The sequence below is a fragment of the Coregonus lavaretus genome, assembly GCF_964263955.1.
Source record: "Coregonus lavaretus genome assembly, chromosome: 10".
In the NCBI taxonomy this organism is placed as follows: domain Eukaryota; kingdom Metazoa; phylum Chordata; class Actinopteri; order Salmoniformes; family Salmonidae; genus Coregonus; species Coregonus lavaretus.
Window position 1 is genome coordinate 13,016,869 of NC_139997.1, and position 19,026 is coordinate 13,035,894.

Sequence of the window (19,026 nt, forward strand, 5' to 3'; positions counted from 1 at the left end):
TTTGACAGTCTGTTTTTGACAAGATGTGTTTGAAGAAAGTTGACATAATGCATGAAACATTCTGGGGATCACCACATTTATTGAGTAGGCATATCTGAATAAAAGGCAACAAGCTGTATGAAAACTGAGACATTTATCATATTTAAAATCCTTCCAATATAAATCTACCTGGTGTGAAGCGGGTCCATAAAGTTTGTTGCAAAAGAGGGATGTCTTGCATATAATGACACATCTGCCCTTGTTCGAATAGATACTGTATTATTTCCCTTAGTGTAAATTATGTTGTAGGTGTTGCCACTAGACGACAAGATATAACTTGTTTCGACTATCAATCCCTTTTGTCACGATAAGCTTTGCCCTAGTTTTGCACCTTGATTAAGTCTCTTGCATCATCAAATTAATTATTGAACAGTTCTCCAGTCATAGTAATAGTATCAATGATCTCTTAGCATAGTGAGGCTGAAGCATTATGTCTGTCTGACTGCTGAAATCAGGACTACTCCTCAGTATCAAGAACCTCCCTCGTCCACACTAGCCATTTTACTTCTCACAAACCATCTTGCAGCCACAGCACAGAGTTTGGCAAACTGTCATCCATGTTTAAACCAAATATTCCACAACATTCAAATTTGCATTCTCAATGGAGTGTTTTTAGTTTGTCTTGTCACATTTGGTTCCAAAATGGCGCCCATTCAAATTGTACATGTATATACCAAACACAGTTTGCCAAACTTGCACATCTTTGGCTCTCTTGCTTCATATGTACACCACTTGGCTGAAGGCACCATAAAAAGCCTGAAAACAAAAATCGAGTTAAATAATTTGAAAACAAAAATAGTCTTTCCATAGGACATCGTAAAACTACAACCTTCTGTGCTTCATTCACCACTGGCAAAATATAAAACCATAGCATTTTCTTTAAATTGGGCAATCCCACCTCAACAACTCAATATTAATTTATGTGCAAGGTCAATCTGTTAAAAAAAAGCCACCACATCTGTTCACAGACTTTTTAGCCAGTGCTGGTGAGGGTGTCCTAGCCATAGCGCCCCCTAGCTGCCTCTGAGGTCATGACTGGTCTAGCTCAGGGTCAAGGGAGTAAAACGATGGATCAGAGCCTACTACATCTGGGTCCGTATTCGGAACTGACACCATTTTTTGAATCATGTCAAAAAAACATGCCCACTTGTCTTCAAGGTTTCTTTACTGGACGTAACCCTCTTTCCTCTTCTGTGTACCATTATTCTCTATCTGGAGTGTCTCATGAGGTTCCTCTATCTCTCTCTCCTGTCACCTCTTTCCACAAACCTACCAAGCCTGACTCTGTCTCTCTCTCACGCCTAGTGTATCCCTGCCAGTTCTAACACGAAGGGAACCGCTCTGTGCATCCGTCAATTCTGGTGGCTTTCACCTTGGGATAAAGAAAGGCTTTAGAGAGGTTTTAGAGTTTTTTTGTTTTTTAGTAGTCAAACTGAATCTGCTCCTCTTCACCCTCAACCCTCTGTGAGTCCTGTCACTTAGAAGCAAAAATTTAATAAAATCCCATTATACTGCAGCAGGCGCACTAAGCACAGTCCCAAGGCAAGGCAAGGAGTTTACTGCCAAAGCCAGGGTGGTTAGGTTAAACTTCTCTAGATGCTGGGTGAATGACTCTGAATTACTCTGTTACTTAGAGCTGATGGTATTTCAGTGTCAGTATGTATCTCAGTAGGTGGATGGCTGTGCTCAGCTGTAGGTGTGTGTACTGTGCAGTAAGCTGACCGTTACGATGCCTTTAAGTGCATTGTAACGTTACAGGGAGAGAGTTCTGAGTGACATCATCAAACGCTGTCCAATCACTACATGTGCTGCAAAGCCTCCTGGGCCTGTTCCGTGTACACCTCATCATTCCCCGCCCACGAGCTGAAGCTGTCATCAAACTGGGCATTCCGCTGGGAGTTCCGCCTCTTGTCACGAGAGAAGAAGCTAAACCTGAGAGAGAGGAGGAAGAGAGGAGGAAGAGAGGAGGAAGACACGAGGAAGACACAAGGAAGAGAGGAGGAAGACACGAGGAAGACACGAGGAAGAGAGGAGGAAGACATGAGGAAGACACGAGGAAGAGAGGAGGAAGACATGAGAAAGACACGAGGAAGAGAGGAGGAAGATACAAGGAAGAGAGGAGGAAGACACGAGGAAGAGAAGAGGAAGACACGAGGAAGAGAGGAGGAAGAGTGGAGGAAGACACGAGAAAGAGGAGGAATAGAGGAGGAAGAAACGAGGAAGATAGGAGGAAGAGAGGAGGAAGACACAAGGAAGAGAGGAGGAAGACACAAGGAAGAGAGGAGGAATACACGAGGAAGAGACAAGGAAGAGAGGAGGAAGACAAGGAAGACACGAGGAAGAGAGGAGGAAGACACGAGGAAGAGTGGAGGCAGACACGAGGAAGAGAGGAGGAAGACACGAGGAAGAGAGGAGGAAGACACGAAGAAGAGAGGAGGAAGACACAAGGAAGAGACAAGGAAGAGAGGAGGAAGACACAAGGAAGACACAAGGAAGACACGAGGAAGACACGAGGAAGACACAAGGAAGAGAGGAGGAAGAGACGAGGAAGACACGAGGAAGACACGAGGAAGAGAGGAGAGAGACAAAAAAGAGAGACTTCACTACCAAGCATCATTGTTCCCTTATGTTCTCCAGTCCTGGTTATAACTGTTAAAATACAGAGAACTGAGATGCATTTCTACCAGTGGAGGCTGCTGAGGGGAGGACGGCTCATAATAATGGCTGGAATGGAGACAATGGAATGGCATCAAACACATGGAAACCATGTGTTTGATGTTTTTGCTACCATTCCACTAATTCCGCTCCAGTGATTACCACAAGCCCGTCCTCCCCAATTAAGGTGCCACCAACCTCCTGTGGTTTCTACCTAGTGAGTTATGAGATGAGACTGAAAGTGCATCAGGGTTAGAGCACAAAGCAACAGGAGCAGAGCAAAAGCAAAAGTTATATAATATAAATATAAATCTGTTAGTGAATCGGAAACGGGAGTGAATAAACATCCTATTCTGATTGGCTGATTCTAATCATCTACCATCTTCCCACTGGACAGTGATTTAGATATCCCCACAATCAGCCAATCAGAATACAAACATCTATATGGGGTGGGAGGGTCCATGCAGGTCCAGGGTTTTCATAAACAGGGCCCAGAGTTTTTACTGGTCAGATCACAAGATAAGAAAAAACTCCTGGCCACACAAATACATGCATTGGGTGTTAGCTAAGACAGTGAGTGACACAGAGGCCAACCAATGACTGGGGTCGTACAAGGGACATGAGACGTCTGATTGGCAGTAAAGTGGGGTCATCTGGAATCAACCCAGCCGCCACCATCGGCATTATGGCTGTGAAGATCCTGTCACACAGAGATACACACACACACAAACACACAGGTATAAATACACACACGCATATACCCGCACAAGCAAGTACACACACACACACATTCACAGAGAGGCACAGACAAGCAGAGAGAGAGAAAGAGGGAGAAGGAAGAGATGGACTAAATCAACCAAAGGCCATTTCCTGTATTTCCTTCTGCTGTGAGATGTAGCCATGTTACTGGTGTTGTTGCCAGATGGTTACTCTAAACCACACGTACCCATTTAGTTGACCAGGAGATTAATGCACATACACATCATAAATGCTATATACTAAAGGAATCCAGTGTATCTGTGTGTGTGGTACCTACAGGCGTTTGATTCCTGACTCAGGCTGTGCGTTGTGTCGGGGCCGTGCCCTCAGTTGTTCGGGGGAAGGGGAAGGAGTGGGAGGGCCGGTCTCGTCCTCCGCCTCTTCACTGGAGAGAGGAAGAACAGTCATCGCTCCACTACCATCATCATCATCAGCATTGTCAATATTGTTAACTTCAATATTGTTAACTTTTAACTTCTTAAATTAAACCTGACAAACTGTGTTAATCTCATCTGATTGTTTATGTTTTTCTTAACATGTTCTGTGTATGGTAAAAAATAAAGATTGCTGCCTTTTGTAGTAGGCGACCTCCTCCTGCAGCATGAACACTTTGGCCTTGAGCTCGTTCCTCTCATGCAGAACGTCTCGCAGCTCCTGCAGTGTGAACCGGGGCCTGTTGGGATCCTTCTGGTCCAGGCCGTCCACCTCCTCATCACATAGAGCCTCCTAGTGGGGGACAGCCACATTACACAATGGGACTAAGGAAGGAAGGGAGGAGGGGAGGAAGAAGGAAGGAAAGGTAAGGAAGGAATAGAGGATAGGCAGGAAGGCAAGGAGGGATACCTAAAATGTTGGAACAGAGCAGGTGTGTCCTCATCACACATCGCCTCCTGGTGGCACAGAAAGAGAACTGTAGGTCAGACCCGAGGCCCTGTTTCAATACTAAGGAAATGCACCCTTCTCTTCTCTCTCTCCTTCCTTCCTTCCTTCCTTCCTTCCTTCCTTCCTTCCTTCCTTCCTTCCTTCCTTCCTTCCTTACCTCAGATACTGAGACTTCAGACTAACTCACTGCATGCAACCAACAGAGGTCAGTCATGCAGCAAACAGTCTTTTAGCAAGTCACTCTGTAGCAAATGAAGCGTGAAAAAAAGAGGCATGAACAAGTCATGATATTATCATGACTGGCTAAACTAATGTTCTAATTTCTTTAGAGTTCTGTTGGTAGAAACTACATATGCTATTGCAGATGAAAGGCAAGGGACTGGACTAGCCCACGTGCTGTTACAGGGGTGTCAGAGCAGTCTATGTTTAGAGGTGACAGCTGCAGTGGTACAGTCTGACTCAGTTCTCACACTCACTCACACGCATGCACACGCAAGCACACACACACACACACACACACACAAACACACACACACACAGTCTGACATAGTTGGCAGAGGGACACTTAATTCACACATGCTCTGTGCCATTAAAATCAACATTTAGGGTGTTCACACGGGGGTAGTAGAACTGCAGGCAGGAGCACACAAACACTCCCACATACACACTGTGCATGTACAGTGGGGAGAACAAGTATTTGATACACTGCCGATTTTGCAGGTTTTCCTACTTACAAAGCATGTAGAGGTCTGTAATTTTTATCATAGGTACACTTCAACTGTGAGAGACGGAATCTAAAACAAAAATCCAGAAAATCACATTGTATGATTTTTAAGTAATTAATTTGCATTTTATTGCATGACATAAGTATTTGATACATCAGAAAAGCAGAACTTAATATTTGGTAAAGAAACCTTTGTTTGCAATTACAGAGATCATACGTTTCCTGTAGGTCTTGACCAGGTCTGCACACACTGCAGCAGGGATTTTGGCCCACTCCTCCATACAGACCTTCTCCAGATCCTTCAGGTTTCGGGGCTGTCACTGGGCAATACGGACTTTCAGCTCCCTCCAAAGATTTTCTATTGGGTTCAGGTCTGGAGACTGGCTAGGCCACTCCAGGACCTTGAGATGCTTCTTACGGAGCCACTCCTTAGTTGCCCTGGCTGTGTGTTTCGGGTCGTTGTCATGCTGGAAGACCCAGCCACGACCCATCTTCAATGCTCTTACTGAGGGAAGGAGGTTGTTGGCCAAGATCTCGCGATACATGGCCCCATCCATCCTCCCCTCAATACGGTGCAGTCGTCCTGTCCCCTTTGCAGAAAAGCATCCCCAAAGAATGATGTTTCCACCTCCATGCTTCACGGTTGGGATGGTGTTCTTGGGGTTGTACTCATCCTTCTTCTTCCTCCAAACACGGCGAGTGGAGTTTAGACCAAAAAGCTCTATTTTTGTCTCATCAGACCACATGACCTTCTCCAATTCCTCCTCTGGATCATCCAGATGGTCATTGGCAAACTTCAGACGGGCCTGGACATGCGCTGGCTTGAGCAGGGGGACCTTGCGTGCACTGCAGGATTTTAATCCATGACGGCGTAGTGTGTTACTAATGGTTTTCTTTGAGACTGTGGTCCCAGCTCTCTTCAGGTCATTGACCAGGTCCTGCCGTGTAGTTCTGGGCTGATCCCTCACCTTCCTCATGATCATTGATGCCCCACGAGGTGAGATCTTGCATGGAGCCCCAGACCAGGGGTGATTGACCGTCATCTTGAACTTCTTCCATTTTCTAATAATTGCGCCAACAGTTGTTGCCTTCGCACCAAGCTGCTTGCCTATTGTCCTGTAGCCCATCCCAGCCTTGTGCAGGTCTACAATTTTATCCCTGATGTCCTTACACAGCTCTCTGGTCTTGGCCATTGTGGAGAGGTTGGAGTCTGTTTGATTGAGTGTGTGGACAGGTGTCTTTTATACAGGTAACGAGTTCAAACAGGTGCAGTTAATACAGGTAATGAGTGGAGAACAGGAGGGCTTCTTAAAGAAAAACTAACAGGTCTGTGAGAGCCGGAATTCTTACTGGTTGGTAGGTGATCAAATACTTATGTCATGCAGTAAAATGCAAATTAATTACTTAAAAATCATACAATGTGATTTTCTGGATTTTTGTTTTAGATTCAGTCTCTCACAGTTGAAGTGTACCTATGATAAAAAATTACAGACCTCTACATGCTTTGTAAGTAGGAAAACCTGCAAAATCGGCAGTGTATCAAATACTTGTTCTCCCCACTGTATATAACACACCCCGACACACACACTGACTGTAATGTAAGCATACGCACACTCCAACACATACTGTATCCATACACAATACCTCACTCTTCCTCTTACTCTCAAACACACACTTATGTGGGAAAGTTTAGTTAGGGAAAAGGGTTCACTGACTCACATGCTGAACTACCAAGGTTTGCTGAATAAAAAACACAGTCCTTGAAATGCAATCAAACTTCAGAATCCCACAGGCATACAGGTCAACCGGGAAGCACGCTGTTCTCTAGCTATACCAACATCTACAGTGCATTCGGAAAGTATTCAGACCCCTTGACTTTTTCCACATTTAGTTACCTTATTCAGCCTTATTCTAAAATGGATTTTAAAAAATAATAATCCTCAGCCATCTACACACAATACCCCATAATGACAAAGCGAAAACAGGTTTTTAGAGATTTTTGCAAATGTATTACAAATAAAAAACTGAAATCCCTTATTTGCATAAGTATTCAGACCCTTTGCTATGAGACTCGATATTGAGCTCAGGTGCATCCTGTTTCCATTGATCATCCTTGAGAAGTTTCTACAACTTGATTGGAGTCCACCTGTGGTAAATTCAATTGATTGGACATGATTTGGAAAGGCACACACCTGTCTATATAAGGTCCCACAGTTGACAGTGCATGTCAGAGAAAAAACCAAGCCATGAGGTCGAAGGAATTGTCCGTAGAGCTCCGAGACAGGATTGTGTCGAGGCACAGATCTGGGGAAGGGTACCAACAAATTTCTGCAGCATTGAAGGTCCCCAAGAACACAGTAGCCTCCATCATTCTTAAATGGAAGAAGTTTGGAACCACCAAGACTTCATAGAGCTGGCCGCCCAGCCAAACTGAGCAATCAGGGAAGAAGGGCCTTGGTCAGGGAGATGACCAAGAACCCGATGATCACTCTGACAGAGCTCCAGAGTTCTTCTGTGGAGATGGGAGATCCTTCCAGAAGGACAACCATCTCTGCAGCACTCCACCAATAAGGCCTTTATGGTAGAGTGGCCAGATGGAAGTCACTCCTCAGTAAAAGGCACATGACAGCCCGCTTGGAGTTTGCCAAAAGGCACCTAAAGACTCTCAGACCATGAGTAACAAGATTCTCTGGTCTGATGAAACCAAGTCTCGGGACAAGTCTCTGAATGTCCTTGAGGGGCCCAGCCAGAGCCAAGACTTTAACACGATCTAACATCCCTGGAGAGACCTGAAAATAGCTGTGCAGCGACGCTCCCCATCCAACCTGACAGAGCTTGAGAGGTTCTGCAGAGAAGGATGGGAGAAACTAAATACAGGTGTGCCAAGCTTGTAGCGTCATACCCAAGAAGACTTGAGGCTGTAATCGCTGCCAAAGGTGCTTCAACAAAGTACAGAGTAAAGAGTAAAGGGTCTGAATACTTATTTCAGTTTTTTATTTTTAATACATTTGCAAAAATGTCTACAATCCTGTTTTTGCTTTGTCATTATGGGGTATTGTGTGTAGATTGATGAGGGGAAAAACGATTTAATCAATTTTAAAATAAGGCTGTAACGTAACAAAATGTGGAAAAAGTCAATGAGGTTTGAATACTTTCCAAATGCACTGTATAGAACACTGTTTAGGGGGGCGGTGGCGGTGCAAAGGTTAGAGGTCACGACAAACACACCATTCTGAGGCGGCTAGCTAGCTAGCACTACGGTGTTACCCATAGCAACACAGCCTCTTCCTCTACATCCTCATCAGCATCCAGGGACAGGAGGCGTGAGGCGGGATCGTAACGCCCCAACCGCAGCTCTGGGGGATAGTGTCTGTCTGGTTCGGGCCAGCCCACACCTTGAACCCCCGCCTCTGAGGAGGGGATACCAGGCTGGGGGGAGGGGAGGGGAGGGGGAGGGGGTGGTTATTGTACCTTTTTTATGCAGGTTAGTCTCACTGAGATCAAATCTCTCTAGAAAATTCTTACAGACATTGTAAAAGAAAAGTGACAACATAAATCGTGTTGCAGAGTATTGTGCGTGATATACACTGAGTGTATAACACATTAAGAACACCTTCCTAATATTGAGTTGTTAACCATGGTTACCTGCAAGGAAACACGTGCCGTCATCATTGCTTTGCACAAAAAGGGCAAAGATATTGCTGCTAGTAAGATTGCACCTAAATCAACCATTTATCGGATCATCAAGAACTTCAAGGAGAGAGGTTGAATTGTTGTGAAGAAGGCTTCAGGGTGCCCAAGAAAGTCCAGCAAGCGCCAGGACCGTCTCCTAAAGTTGATTCAGCTGTGGGATCGGGGCACCACCAGTGCAGAGCTTGCTCAGGAATGGCAGCAGGCAGGTGTGAGTGCATCAGAATACTTTTGGAGGATGGCCTGGTGTCAAGAAGGGCAGCGAGGAAGCCACTTCTCTCCAGGAAAAACATCAGGGACAGACTGATATTCTGCAAAAGGTACAGGGATTGGACTGCTGAGGACTGGGGTAAAGTCATTTTCTCTGATGAATCCCCTTTCCGATTGTTTGGGGCATCCGGAAAAAAGCTTGTCCTGAGTAGACAAGGTGAGCGCTACCATCAGTCCTGTGTCATGGCAACAGTAAAGCATCCTGAGACCATTCATGTGTGGGGTTGCTTCTCAGCCAAGGGAGTGGGCTCACTCACAATTTTGCCTAAGAACACAGCCATTAATAAAGAATGGTACCAACACATCCTCAGAGAGCAACTTCTCCCAACCATCCAAGAACAGTTTGGTGACGAACAATGCCTTTTCCAGCATGATGGAGCACCTTGCCATAAGGCAAAAGTGGTAACTAAGTGGCTCGGGGAACAAAACATCGACATTTTGGGTCCATGGCCAGGAAACTCCCCAGACCTTAATCCCATTGAGAACTTGTGGTCAATCCTCAAGAGGCAGGTGGACAAACCCCACAAATTCTGACAAACTCCAAACATTGATAATGCAAGAATGGGCTGCCATCATTCAGGATGTGGCCCAGAAGTTAATTGACAGCATGCCAGTGCAGATTGCAGAGGTCTTGAAAAAGAAGGGTCAACACTGCAAATATTGACTCTTTGCATAAACTTAATGTAATTGTCAATAAAAGCTTTTGACACTTAATGGAATGATTGTAATTATACTTCAGTATACCATAGTAACATCTGACAAAAATATCTAAAAACACTGAAGCAGCAAACTTTGTGAAGACCAATACTTGTGTCATTCTCAAAACTTTTGACCACGACTGTACATAATCCATGTCTCAATTGTCTCAAGGCTTAAAAATCCTTCTTTAACCTGTCTCCTCCCCTTCATCTACACTGATTGAAGTGAGTTTAACAGGTGACATCAATAAGGGATCATAGCTGTCACCTGGATTCACCTGGTCAGTCTATGTCATTGAAAGGCACTCAGTGTATTTGTTACACTTGCTGTATGAAGTCTGTGAAAAATCTGAGTTTAATTTGGCTACCAGTGAACCAGTTTGGTGTACAAGTTACTATACAGGTCATTGTCAGGTCACTTTTAGCTGTCCTGACTTGTCTGGATGCCATTCTGTCTTTTTTTATATCTCTCTGGTTGGCCTTTTGGTTGGCTGGTTGGCTGACTGTGGAGGGGTAGAGAGGGAGGCTATTTCTGTCCTGGCCTCCTCCCTCCACCTCCCACCCCTCATATGATAGCTAGGTCATGTTTTCCGATGAGGCAGAGACTCCAGCCTCCCTGACTCACTAGCTACAGCCAGGCTCTACAGGCTGTGAGTCAGACTGCTATAAACAAACTGCAAAGATTCTCTCATAGATGTGGAAAGAAAAGAGAATACCTCTCTGTGTGTGACTCTGCCAGAGGCTGCCAGGGTTATAATGTAGCACCTGGGGCTTCTGGGAGAATGTCTGCCTGTAATAACTGTGAGTGTTTACTGTGTAGCTGTGCCTGGCTGGGTACGTGCAACCTGAGCAGGTGTTGTTATTACCTGTGCAGGGGACGGAGGCTGGGGAGGAGGCTCCTGTGGACCCTGACGGGGCATGTCTCCTTGCAGTCGCTCCCTTAAACGTGTCACTTCCTGCCGGAGTGCTCCCATTTCCTGTACCCGTGCTTGAGCTCCCGCCTCCAGTTCCACCTTAACATACAAATATAATAATACAACTCTTTTGTTTTGCAAATACTGTGGGTAATAAAATATGTATTACACATCCTAAGGCTTCAAACCTTCTGCTCGATGAGAGCTTTCCCCTGAGCTTCCACCACAGAGATCTTATGGCGCAGGTCATGGTTTATCTTCATCAGACGAGACTGCTGCTGCTGGAGCTAGAGAGAGAGATGGAGGGATGGAGGGAAAGGGAGATGCAGGGAGGGAGATGGATGGGGTGGAGGTAGAGAGTGGTAGAGTGGGAGAGAGAATTAGGGGACAGGCAGAACAGAGAGTGGGTCACAGAGAGAGAACAAGTATAGGACGTAATAGAGAGGGAAACAGAGAAAGAGAGAGAGAAGAGAGTTCATTGATTCATCAAATCAAAACAGACTCCCCACACCCTACAAGGAGTCCATGACCCCTGACCCCTGACCCCCTAGACACCGGCTTAAGGTCAGATTTTTGTTCTCCCTCCTAACGGCTAAGGTTAGAATTGGGGAAGGGTTAGCTGATCTTAGGCCCGTGCATAGGGAGGGAAAACTTCTACCCCAAGCAAGCACCCATTCTGCCGTCCTTACTGCCTCAACATCCTCATTCTTGAGCGTGAGCTCGCGGTCTTTGGCTCGGATCTCGTCTCTCTGCTTGTCCACTACCTCCTTCAGCTTCTTCATCACCTGACGCTCCCGCTCCGACATACCTGGCAACGCAACAAAGGAAACATGTACAGATCTGGCAATCTGAGATGCAGAGCAGAGAGGGGTAAGTATGGATGAACAATATAAATACCTGGCAGCCAAGACACAGGAGAAAGGAGCCAAGTTAGAACAACATGAATACTCTGTGTGTATTATGTTTACACATGTTGAACTGCATGGGAGAATAAATCAAGTGATTATAAGCACAGCAGCGGAGTTCCTGTCTGTGAGCCCGACTAGGTTTAAAATAGCAAACAGGCACACAAGCACACACACTTGATATCTCTGACACAGATACAGCGTACCCTTAGCTGACACACAGCCCTGAATATAAGCGATGGAGGAAGCGAGACTTTTAAACCTCAGTCAGGACTCACTGAGCAGGTGGAGAGGGGACTGAGGGGACTTTGTGGGGACTTACGTGTGCGTGAAGCATGATTATGTAATGTGTGTGTGTGTGTCTAGCAGGTGTACGGAACACTGAGGGTGGTCTGTCTCTGTGCTCGTCCTCTTGTGTGTGTGTGTGTGTGTGTGTTTGTGTGTGTGCGTCAGGGGGACTGTATCCCCTCTGTGACATCACGACAGAGCCATTCATGCAGTGATGAGCCTGGCTCAGCCTCAAACACAAAGAAGGCCTCCTTGTGTGTGTGTGTGTGTGTGTGTGTGTGTGTGTGTGTGTGTGTGTGTGTGTGTGTATGTATGTGTGTGTGTGTGAGAGAGAGAGCGACAGAGTGTACACTGAGTGTACGAAACATTAGGAACACCTACTCTTTCCATGACATAGACTGACCAGGTGAATCCAGGTGACAGCTATGATCCCTTATTGATGTCACCTGTTAAACTCACTTCAATCAGTGTTGATGAAGGGGAGGAGATAGGTTAAAGAAGGATTTTTAAGCCTTGAGACAATTGAGACGGATTGTGTATGTGTGCCATTCAGAGGGTGAATGGGCAAGACAAAATATTTAAGTGCCTTTGAATGGGGTATGGTAGTAGGTGTCAGGCGCACCGGTTTGAGTGTGTCAAGAACTGCAACGCTGCTGGGTTTTTCACGCTCAACAGTTTCCCGTGTGTATCATGAATGGTCCACCACCCAAAGGACATCCAGCCAACTTGACACAACAGTGGGAAGTTTTGGAGTCAGCATGGGCCAGCATCCCGTGGAACGCTTTCGACACCTTGTAGAATCCATGCCCCGACAAATTGAGGCTGTTCTGAGGGCAAAAGGGGGTGAAACTGAATATTAGGAAGGTGTTCCTAATGTTTTGTACACTCGGTGTATGTACAGTATGTATGTGTAATCCACATTCTTTCAATATTGTTATTGTGTGTGCACTGTAAACCCCAATGTGCCCCATTACTAAAAACTTTTGAGGAAACCTGTTGCATTTAATATACTGTATATTTGAATATGTGATTTTGTATGTCATTACTCAAACTGATGGAGTCACTGTGACCCTGTAGGGGGTCCAGATTTGAGTTGTATCAGCTTAAAAATGTGGAGTAACGCCTCCACTAAGCCACGCCTCCAATATAATTTCCCAGTGTGTCTTGCCTTTTTGATTGAATTGTAGAGTTACCACCGATGACTGTATTTGTTAGTGACAGAGCCATGGTTTTTCAATTAGTTCATTTTCAGTCCTGTGGCCTTCACCAAGTGAGTTCCTAGGCGAATGTTATCATTATAATTAAACTCTTTATAACAATACATTACATATCTCACAAGGCGTTCTTTTGAGGCCTAGCTTTACCCTAATACAGTGGCCTGAAACTCATGGTTTACAGGCCACATCAGGCCTAGAAAATTCCGGGAACTTTCTTGAAATTCCCAGATTTTCAAAAAATCCCATGAAGGATTTCCAGGAATAATCCAACTGGGATTTCTGGAAAACCTGGAAAATGTACCAGAATTTTGCAACCCTACCTGCAAGTCACATTATGCTGGCTTGCAAAGTGATGTGTAATTCCTATTGGAGTCCAGCTGGAGTTAGGATATCCAACAGTTTAAATGTGTGAGCAGACTACCTAAGCCATTTAAACTGGAACAACCATTTCAGTAACGGGTGCAAAAAACGTAACTAAATTATTGGATTAGTTTAGAAAAATGTACGTTATTTATCTTTGTGTAGCATAAGATTAATCAATCAATCACTCAATGTACATGCAAAAACACAGACATTTTTTAAAAAGTGTATTTGTTATCATAACTTAAATGGAGTTGATATGACTTCTCATTTAGTTTTAAATCAGTACCACATAAACATTTTAAGTAATAATTACTTTCATTGACTTTGAGTTCAACTTACTAGAAGTATTTGAGTTAAAAATGCCTTGCAGTGTGCATGTGTGGGTTTAGAGTCTAGGGTGTAGAGTGAGGGGTTCAGGGTTTAGTACCTTGGTGCCTCTGTAGGTCCTCTTCACTCATGGGATCTTTGATGGACATGTTAGTGAGGAGAGTCTTGTTCTCCTCCTGAAGCTGAGAGATCTGAGACAACAGGTCCTGGGCCTCACCTCTCCATACATCCTCTACCAGCTCCAACTCCTACATATACACACACAGAGTTAACGAACACACACTCCATACATCCTCCAAGCACACGTCTGCTCACAGCCTCACACAAACACATGCTTAAAAGGTGGAGCTTCCACCATCTTGCTTGACCTGGGTGGAGTTTCCTCCATATTGTTTTAACAAATTAAATTATCTCTGGTCAATGGTCTTAAAGGACACAAGGAAAAGAAGCCACTTGGGCTAATATTAGGACTTGGCCACCGACATACCACTGAGCCATGGTTTGTTACAGTTTTAAAGTACAACTTGTGCATTGGTAGGCTATACAAAAGGACTCCGTTTTGTTTTAACCCTGAACTTTTAAAATTGCTTTTTCCTGTCTGTCAATAAATGATTGCATCCTCCTGAGCTTTTAATGATAGTGGGATTTATATATCATAGAAATAGAATGAATAGAACGGGCTTGGAACCTCTAACCCTGGCAATTTGACTGTCAAACTCATGAGTACACTCGCAATGGCTGCCTGGTATTGTGATGTAATCATTTCCATGTTAACGTAGAATGTTAATTCAAATCTCCCGTTAATTCATATCTCCCGAGTGGCACAGTGGTCTAAGGCACTGCATCGCAGTGCTAGCTGTGCCACTAGAGATCCTGGTTCGAATCCAGGCTCTGTCGTAGCCGGCCGTGACCGGGAGACCCATGGGGCGGCGCACAATTGGCCAGGGCCAACCAGGCTGGATATAACCTCACCAGGCAGAGACAGTAAGGGTAGTTCGTCACTCCAGTTCCTTGACGTTCACCTTCACACCCCTGGGCCAGACTACACTCAATCATAGGACCTACTACAAACTTTTCTGTGTTTGACAAAAATAATTCCCTCATTTACAGATTTATTTTAAATCAAGGATTATTTTGGATGGTGGTTGTGTCAAGGTTGTATGGTGGTTATGGTGTGAACATGTCTTTAGAGAATGTATTTCTGTGACTACATACAGATATACAGTACCAGTCAAAGGTTTGGATACACCTACTCATTCAAGGGTAACCCTGTCTCCTGAGTGGTGCAGTGGTCTAAGGCAGTGCTAGCTGTGCCACTAGAGATCCTGGTTCAAATCCAGGCTCTGTTGTAGCCGGCCGCGACCGGGAGACCCATGGGGCGGCGCACAATTGGCCCAGGGTAGGGGAGGGAATGGCCAGCAGGGATGTAGAGCATGGCGTTTGCAACGCCAGGGTTGTGGGTTCGATTCCCACAGGGGGCCAGTATGAAAAATAAAAATGTATGCACTCACTAACTGTAAGTCGCTCTGGATAAATGATGTTAACTGTTGTGGCTCATGCAATGGAATGTATTTTTTGTAATGTCAGTTCAGTAAGTCACAGCACATATTGATGAGTACACGTCATGCTTTTACTTCCTGCTTTTACTTCCTGCTTTGCTTCTATGGGTACAATTGCAATGGCTGCCAGTCCACTCATTATGCCATTATTGACTTGAATGGGAATGCCTGTTCTATTCTTCTGTTCTATGCTCTGCCTTTCCTGCTTTACTTGTTGTTTGCATATAGCCTACTTTCTGTGGCCTACTTAACGTTCTACTGAACATTTCCAAAACATTTATTTGAATTTTAAGTTTAAACACAATAGCCCTAAGCATTTCCAGGGTCCATAATAATATCGATGGCTCTCGGTGCCTAAGAGAAATGTATGTTGTTGACACACTTTATTTGAGGCATGAGACACATTTCAGTCAACAAATGACAGGACGGTTTAACTCCAACTATGTCAGTGTCACGAGACCAGCAGTGACAATTTTATTTTACTGCACTTACCCTCAGGGCCGTAGCTACATATGAGGACGCTGAGGTCCAGACCTCTGTAATGTTCTAAAAAAATATACAAATATATATATATTTTTGTAACTCAGTCGGAGTCTCAACTTACTGTTGAGCGTTAGAATAGTAGAATACACTAGGTGCAATTTCAAAACTTGGTTTTGCATCAGCAGTATTTATCTTGTTTTATGTCACTCACTAGCACCTTACCGATCACTGCACCTGTACACAGCCCATCTGAAATTAACTACCTCATCCCCATTTTGTTATTTATTTTGCTCATTTGCACCCCAGTATCTCTATTTGCACATCTATCATTCCAGTGTTAATACTAATTGTAATTATTTTGCACTATGGCCTATTTATTGCCTTACCTCCATAACTTGCTACATTTGCACACACTGTATATATATTTTATGTTTTATTTTTGACTTTATGTTTTGTTTTACCCCATATGTAACTCTGTGCTGTTGTTTTTATCACACTGCTTTGCTTTATCACTGGTGTCCCCCAGGGCTCCTATTCTCGCTATACACCAAGTCACTTGGCTCTGTCATATCCTCACATGGCCTCTCCTATCATTGCTACGCAGACGATACACAACTAATCTTCTCCTTTCCCCCTTCTGATAACCAGGTGGCGAATCGCATCTCTGCATGTCTGGCAGACATATCAGTGTGGATGACGGATCACCACCTCAAGCTGAACCTCGGCAAGACGGAGCTGCTCTTCCTCCCGGGGAAGGACTGCCCGTTCCATGATCTCGCCATCACGGTTGACAACTCCGTTGTGTCCTCCTCCCAGAGTGCGAAGAGCCTTGGCGTGACCCTGGACAACACCTTGTCGTTCTCCGCTAACATCAAGGCGGTGACCCGATCCTGTAGGTTCATGCTCTACAACATTCAGAGAGTACGACCCTGCCTTACACAGGAAGCGGCACAGGTCCTAATCCAGGCACTTGTCATCTCCCGTCTGGATTACTGCAACTCGCTGTTGGCTGGGCTCCCTGCCTGTGCCATTAAACCCCTACAACTCATCCAGAATGACGCAGCCCGTCTGGTGTTCAACCTTCCCAAGTTCTCTCACGTCACCCCGCTCCTCCGCACACTCCACTGGCTTCCAGTTGAAGCTCGCATCTGTTACAAGACCATGGTGCTTGCCTACGGAGCTGTGAGGGGAACGGCACCTCCGTACCTTCAGGCTCTGATCAGTCCCTACACCCAAACGAGGGCATTGCGTTCATCCACATCTGGCCTGCTGGCCCCCCTACCTCTGCGGAAGCACAGTTCCCGCTCAGCCCAGTCAAAACTGTTCGCTGCTCTGGCACCCCAATGGTGGAACAAGCTCCCTCACGACGCCAGGACAGCGGAGTCACTTACCACCTTCCGGCGACACTTGAAACCCCACCTCTTTAAGGAATACCTGGGATAGGATAAAGTAATCCTTCTACCCCCCCTTACCCCACCCCACCAAAAAAAAAAAAAAAAAAAAAAAAACATATTGTAAAGTGGTTATCCCACTATAAGGTGAATGGCCCAATTTGTAAGTCGCTCTGGATAAGAGCGTCTGCTAAATGACGTAAATGTAAATGTAAATGTTGTGACACCATATATTCAGTAACATCATTTTTTCCTGATAGACTACCTTGGCTATTGCCCCAACTCAATAATTCTATAATGTTTCTATATCCAACACATCCTAATTGATTTCTGTGACATAATAGCCCACACATAGCAATACAAGAAGTTAATTGTAACTATGTAGCCTATTCACAATCAAGTGTCATTAATGTCAGATTCCTATTTTTGAGGGGGTATATCAGTGGTTAGATTTTCAATGATAATGATATATAGTATTGGCCAACTATTCAAAATGCCTAGTACACTTTTCAAAGTTATTGTTATAATAATGTCATTGCATTATTTTCATGATGGCAAATTAGTTTTCTTCTCTTTCTGTTTTTTTCTATTTATTCTCTTTCTTTCTTTTCTATTTTTTGTTACCAGTATTGACATATCTTCACCATAATTGATTAGGCTATTATGCCTATCATTAGGCCTACTGTTATCAATTAGGCTATGTTTGGTAACAACTATGCCTATTATTCATCTCAGGACTATTATTTATCTCATCATGTATAAGATAATTGTGACCTTCTTGTGTTTCTTCTCTTTCTCCAGGCGGTCCATCCTCTCCAGCCGTAGTTTATCCAGCTCCAGCCTCAGCTCATCTGTCTCCGGGCTGATGCTGTTCCTACTGACCATCACCTCCACGATCTCCAGCACCCGCACCACTTTGGGCATGAGCCTGGACAGAGCCTCGCAACCATACTGATCAATGATCCGCTCAAACTCCTGGCCCACTACCGCGGCTATATCATACACGTCCATAACCGTTAAATCGGCAACATTCTTTTCCAACGCTGACCCGAACTCCTCCATGGCTGGCTGGGTGGGTGAGTTTGTATTCTGACTGTCCCCCGCTCTGGCCGCTTTCCGCAGTCCCACCCTGCCTACCCGGGCAATTATATTTCCTTCGCCACAATAAACTTCCTCCCCTAGCAAAAACTATTGACTTTTCGTCGTTCGGCTCGTTCTGTGTGTATCTGATCCACTTCAATAAGTCCTTAAATGCGTATCGATTGCGTTTTTCTACTCCTGTCGGACATCTTGTCAGGGATTTTTGATAAATTTGATCAAATCACCCGGCGCCGTTCCATTGTGGTCCTGCCTGTGCTGTCGTTCCTTCCCGATTCTGTGGTCAGATTGCGGTTTGTAATGCGCATGTCAGGAATATCAGTCGCATGAGGTCGCTGCTAGGGTGAACTTGGAAAAAATAATAGAACATGACATCTCAGTCTGAGTGGTGTATTATATCCCACAAATGGCAAAAAAATATTCAGTTGTTGTGACAGATTGAGTACACGTTTTCGATGGTACTTGAAGAGCCTCCAGTTATATTTTAGTAGAAGGCAGCTCTTATCCAGAGCGATTTACAGGAGCAATTAGGGTTAAGTGCCTTGCTCAAGGGCAAATCTGTAGTTTTTCCACCTAGTCGGTTCAGGGACTCGAACCAGCGACTTTTGGTTACTGACACAACACTCTTAGCCACTAGGCTACCTGCCACCCTATGATCAGAATTAATGAGGGGAGAAGGATTAGACATAGGCATCATAATTAATCCCACAATATTAGAAATCAGATCAGTGTAATGCCTGGATTGTGTTTATTATAGAAAGGAT

The 19,026-nt window shown here is 44.8% G+C and overlaps 1 protein-coding gene across 2 annotated transcripts; it reads right to left on the minus strand.

Annotated features, from left to right (window-relative positions):
- Positions 1–57: 57 nt before the first annotated feature.
- On the minus strand, positions 58–18,543 carry rilpl1 (Rab interacting lysosomal protein-like 1). 2 transcript variants are annotated; one of them, XM_084170324.1, is made up of 9 exons: positions 17,939–18,543; positions 13,832–13,979; positions 11,321–11,439; positions 10,820–10,918; positions 10,584–10,730; positions 4,025–4,179; positions 3,731–3,838; positions 3,307–3,394; positions 58–1,971 (listed from the first exon to the last, which is right to left on the minus strand). In XM_084170324.1, exons 1-9 carry the CDS (start codon positions 18,224–18,226, stop codon positions 1,966–1,968), a joined length of 1,158 nt encoding a protein of 385 aa, XP_084026450.1. In that variant the 5' UTR covers positions 18,227–18,543; the 3' UTR covers positions 58–1,965. The 2 variants fall into 2 exon arrangements, with proteins under 2 accessions (XP_084026450.1, XP_084026449.1); XM_084170323.1 differs by lacking the exon at positions 3,307–3,394.
- Positions 18,544–19,026: the final 483 nt, after the last annotated feature.

What these genes read in the sequence shown, in the direction of transcription:
- rilpl1 (XM_084170323.1), bottom strand. Translation starts at nt 18,226, where the DNA reads ATGGAGGAGTTCGGGTCAGCGTTGGAAAAGAATGTTGCCGATTTAACG. An exon ending in AAGAGAAGAAACACAAGAAG is followed by an intron (nt 13,980 to 17,938) that starts GTCACAATTATC and finishes GTGTATATGTAG; the next exon opens with GAGTTGGAGCTGGTAGAGGA. An exon ending in GAGTCAGGAATCAAACGCCT is followed by an intron (nt 1,972 to 3,730) that starts GTAGGTACCACA and finishes CCTCTCTCTCAG; the next exon opens with GTTTAGCTTCTTCTCTCGTG.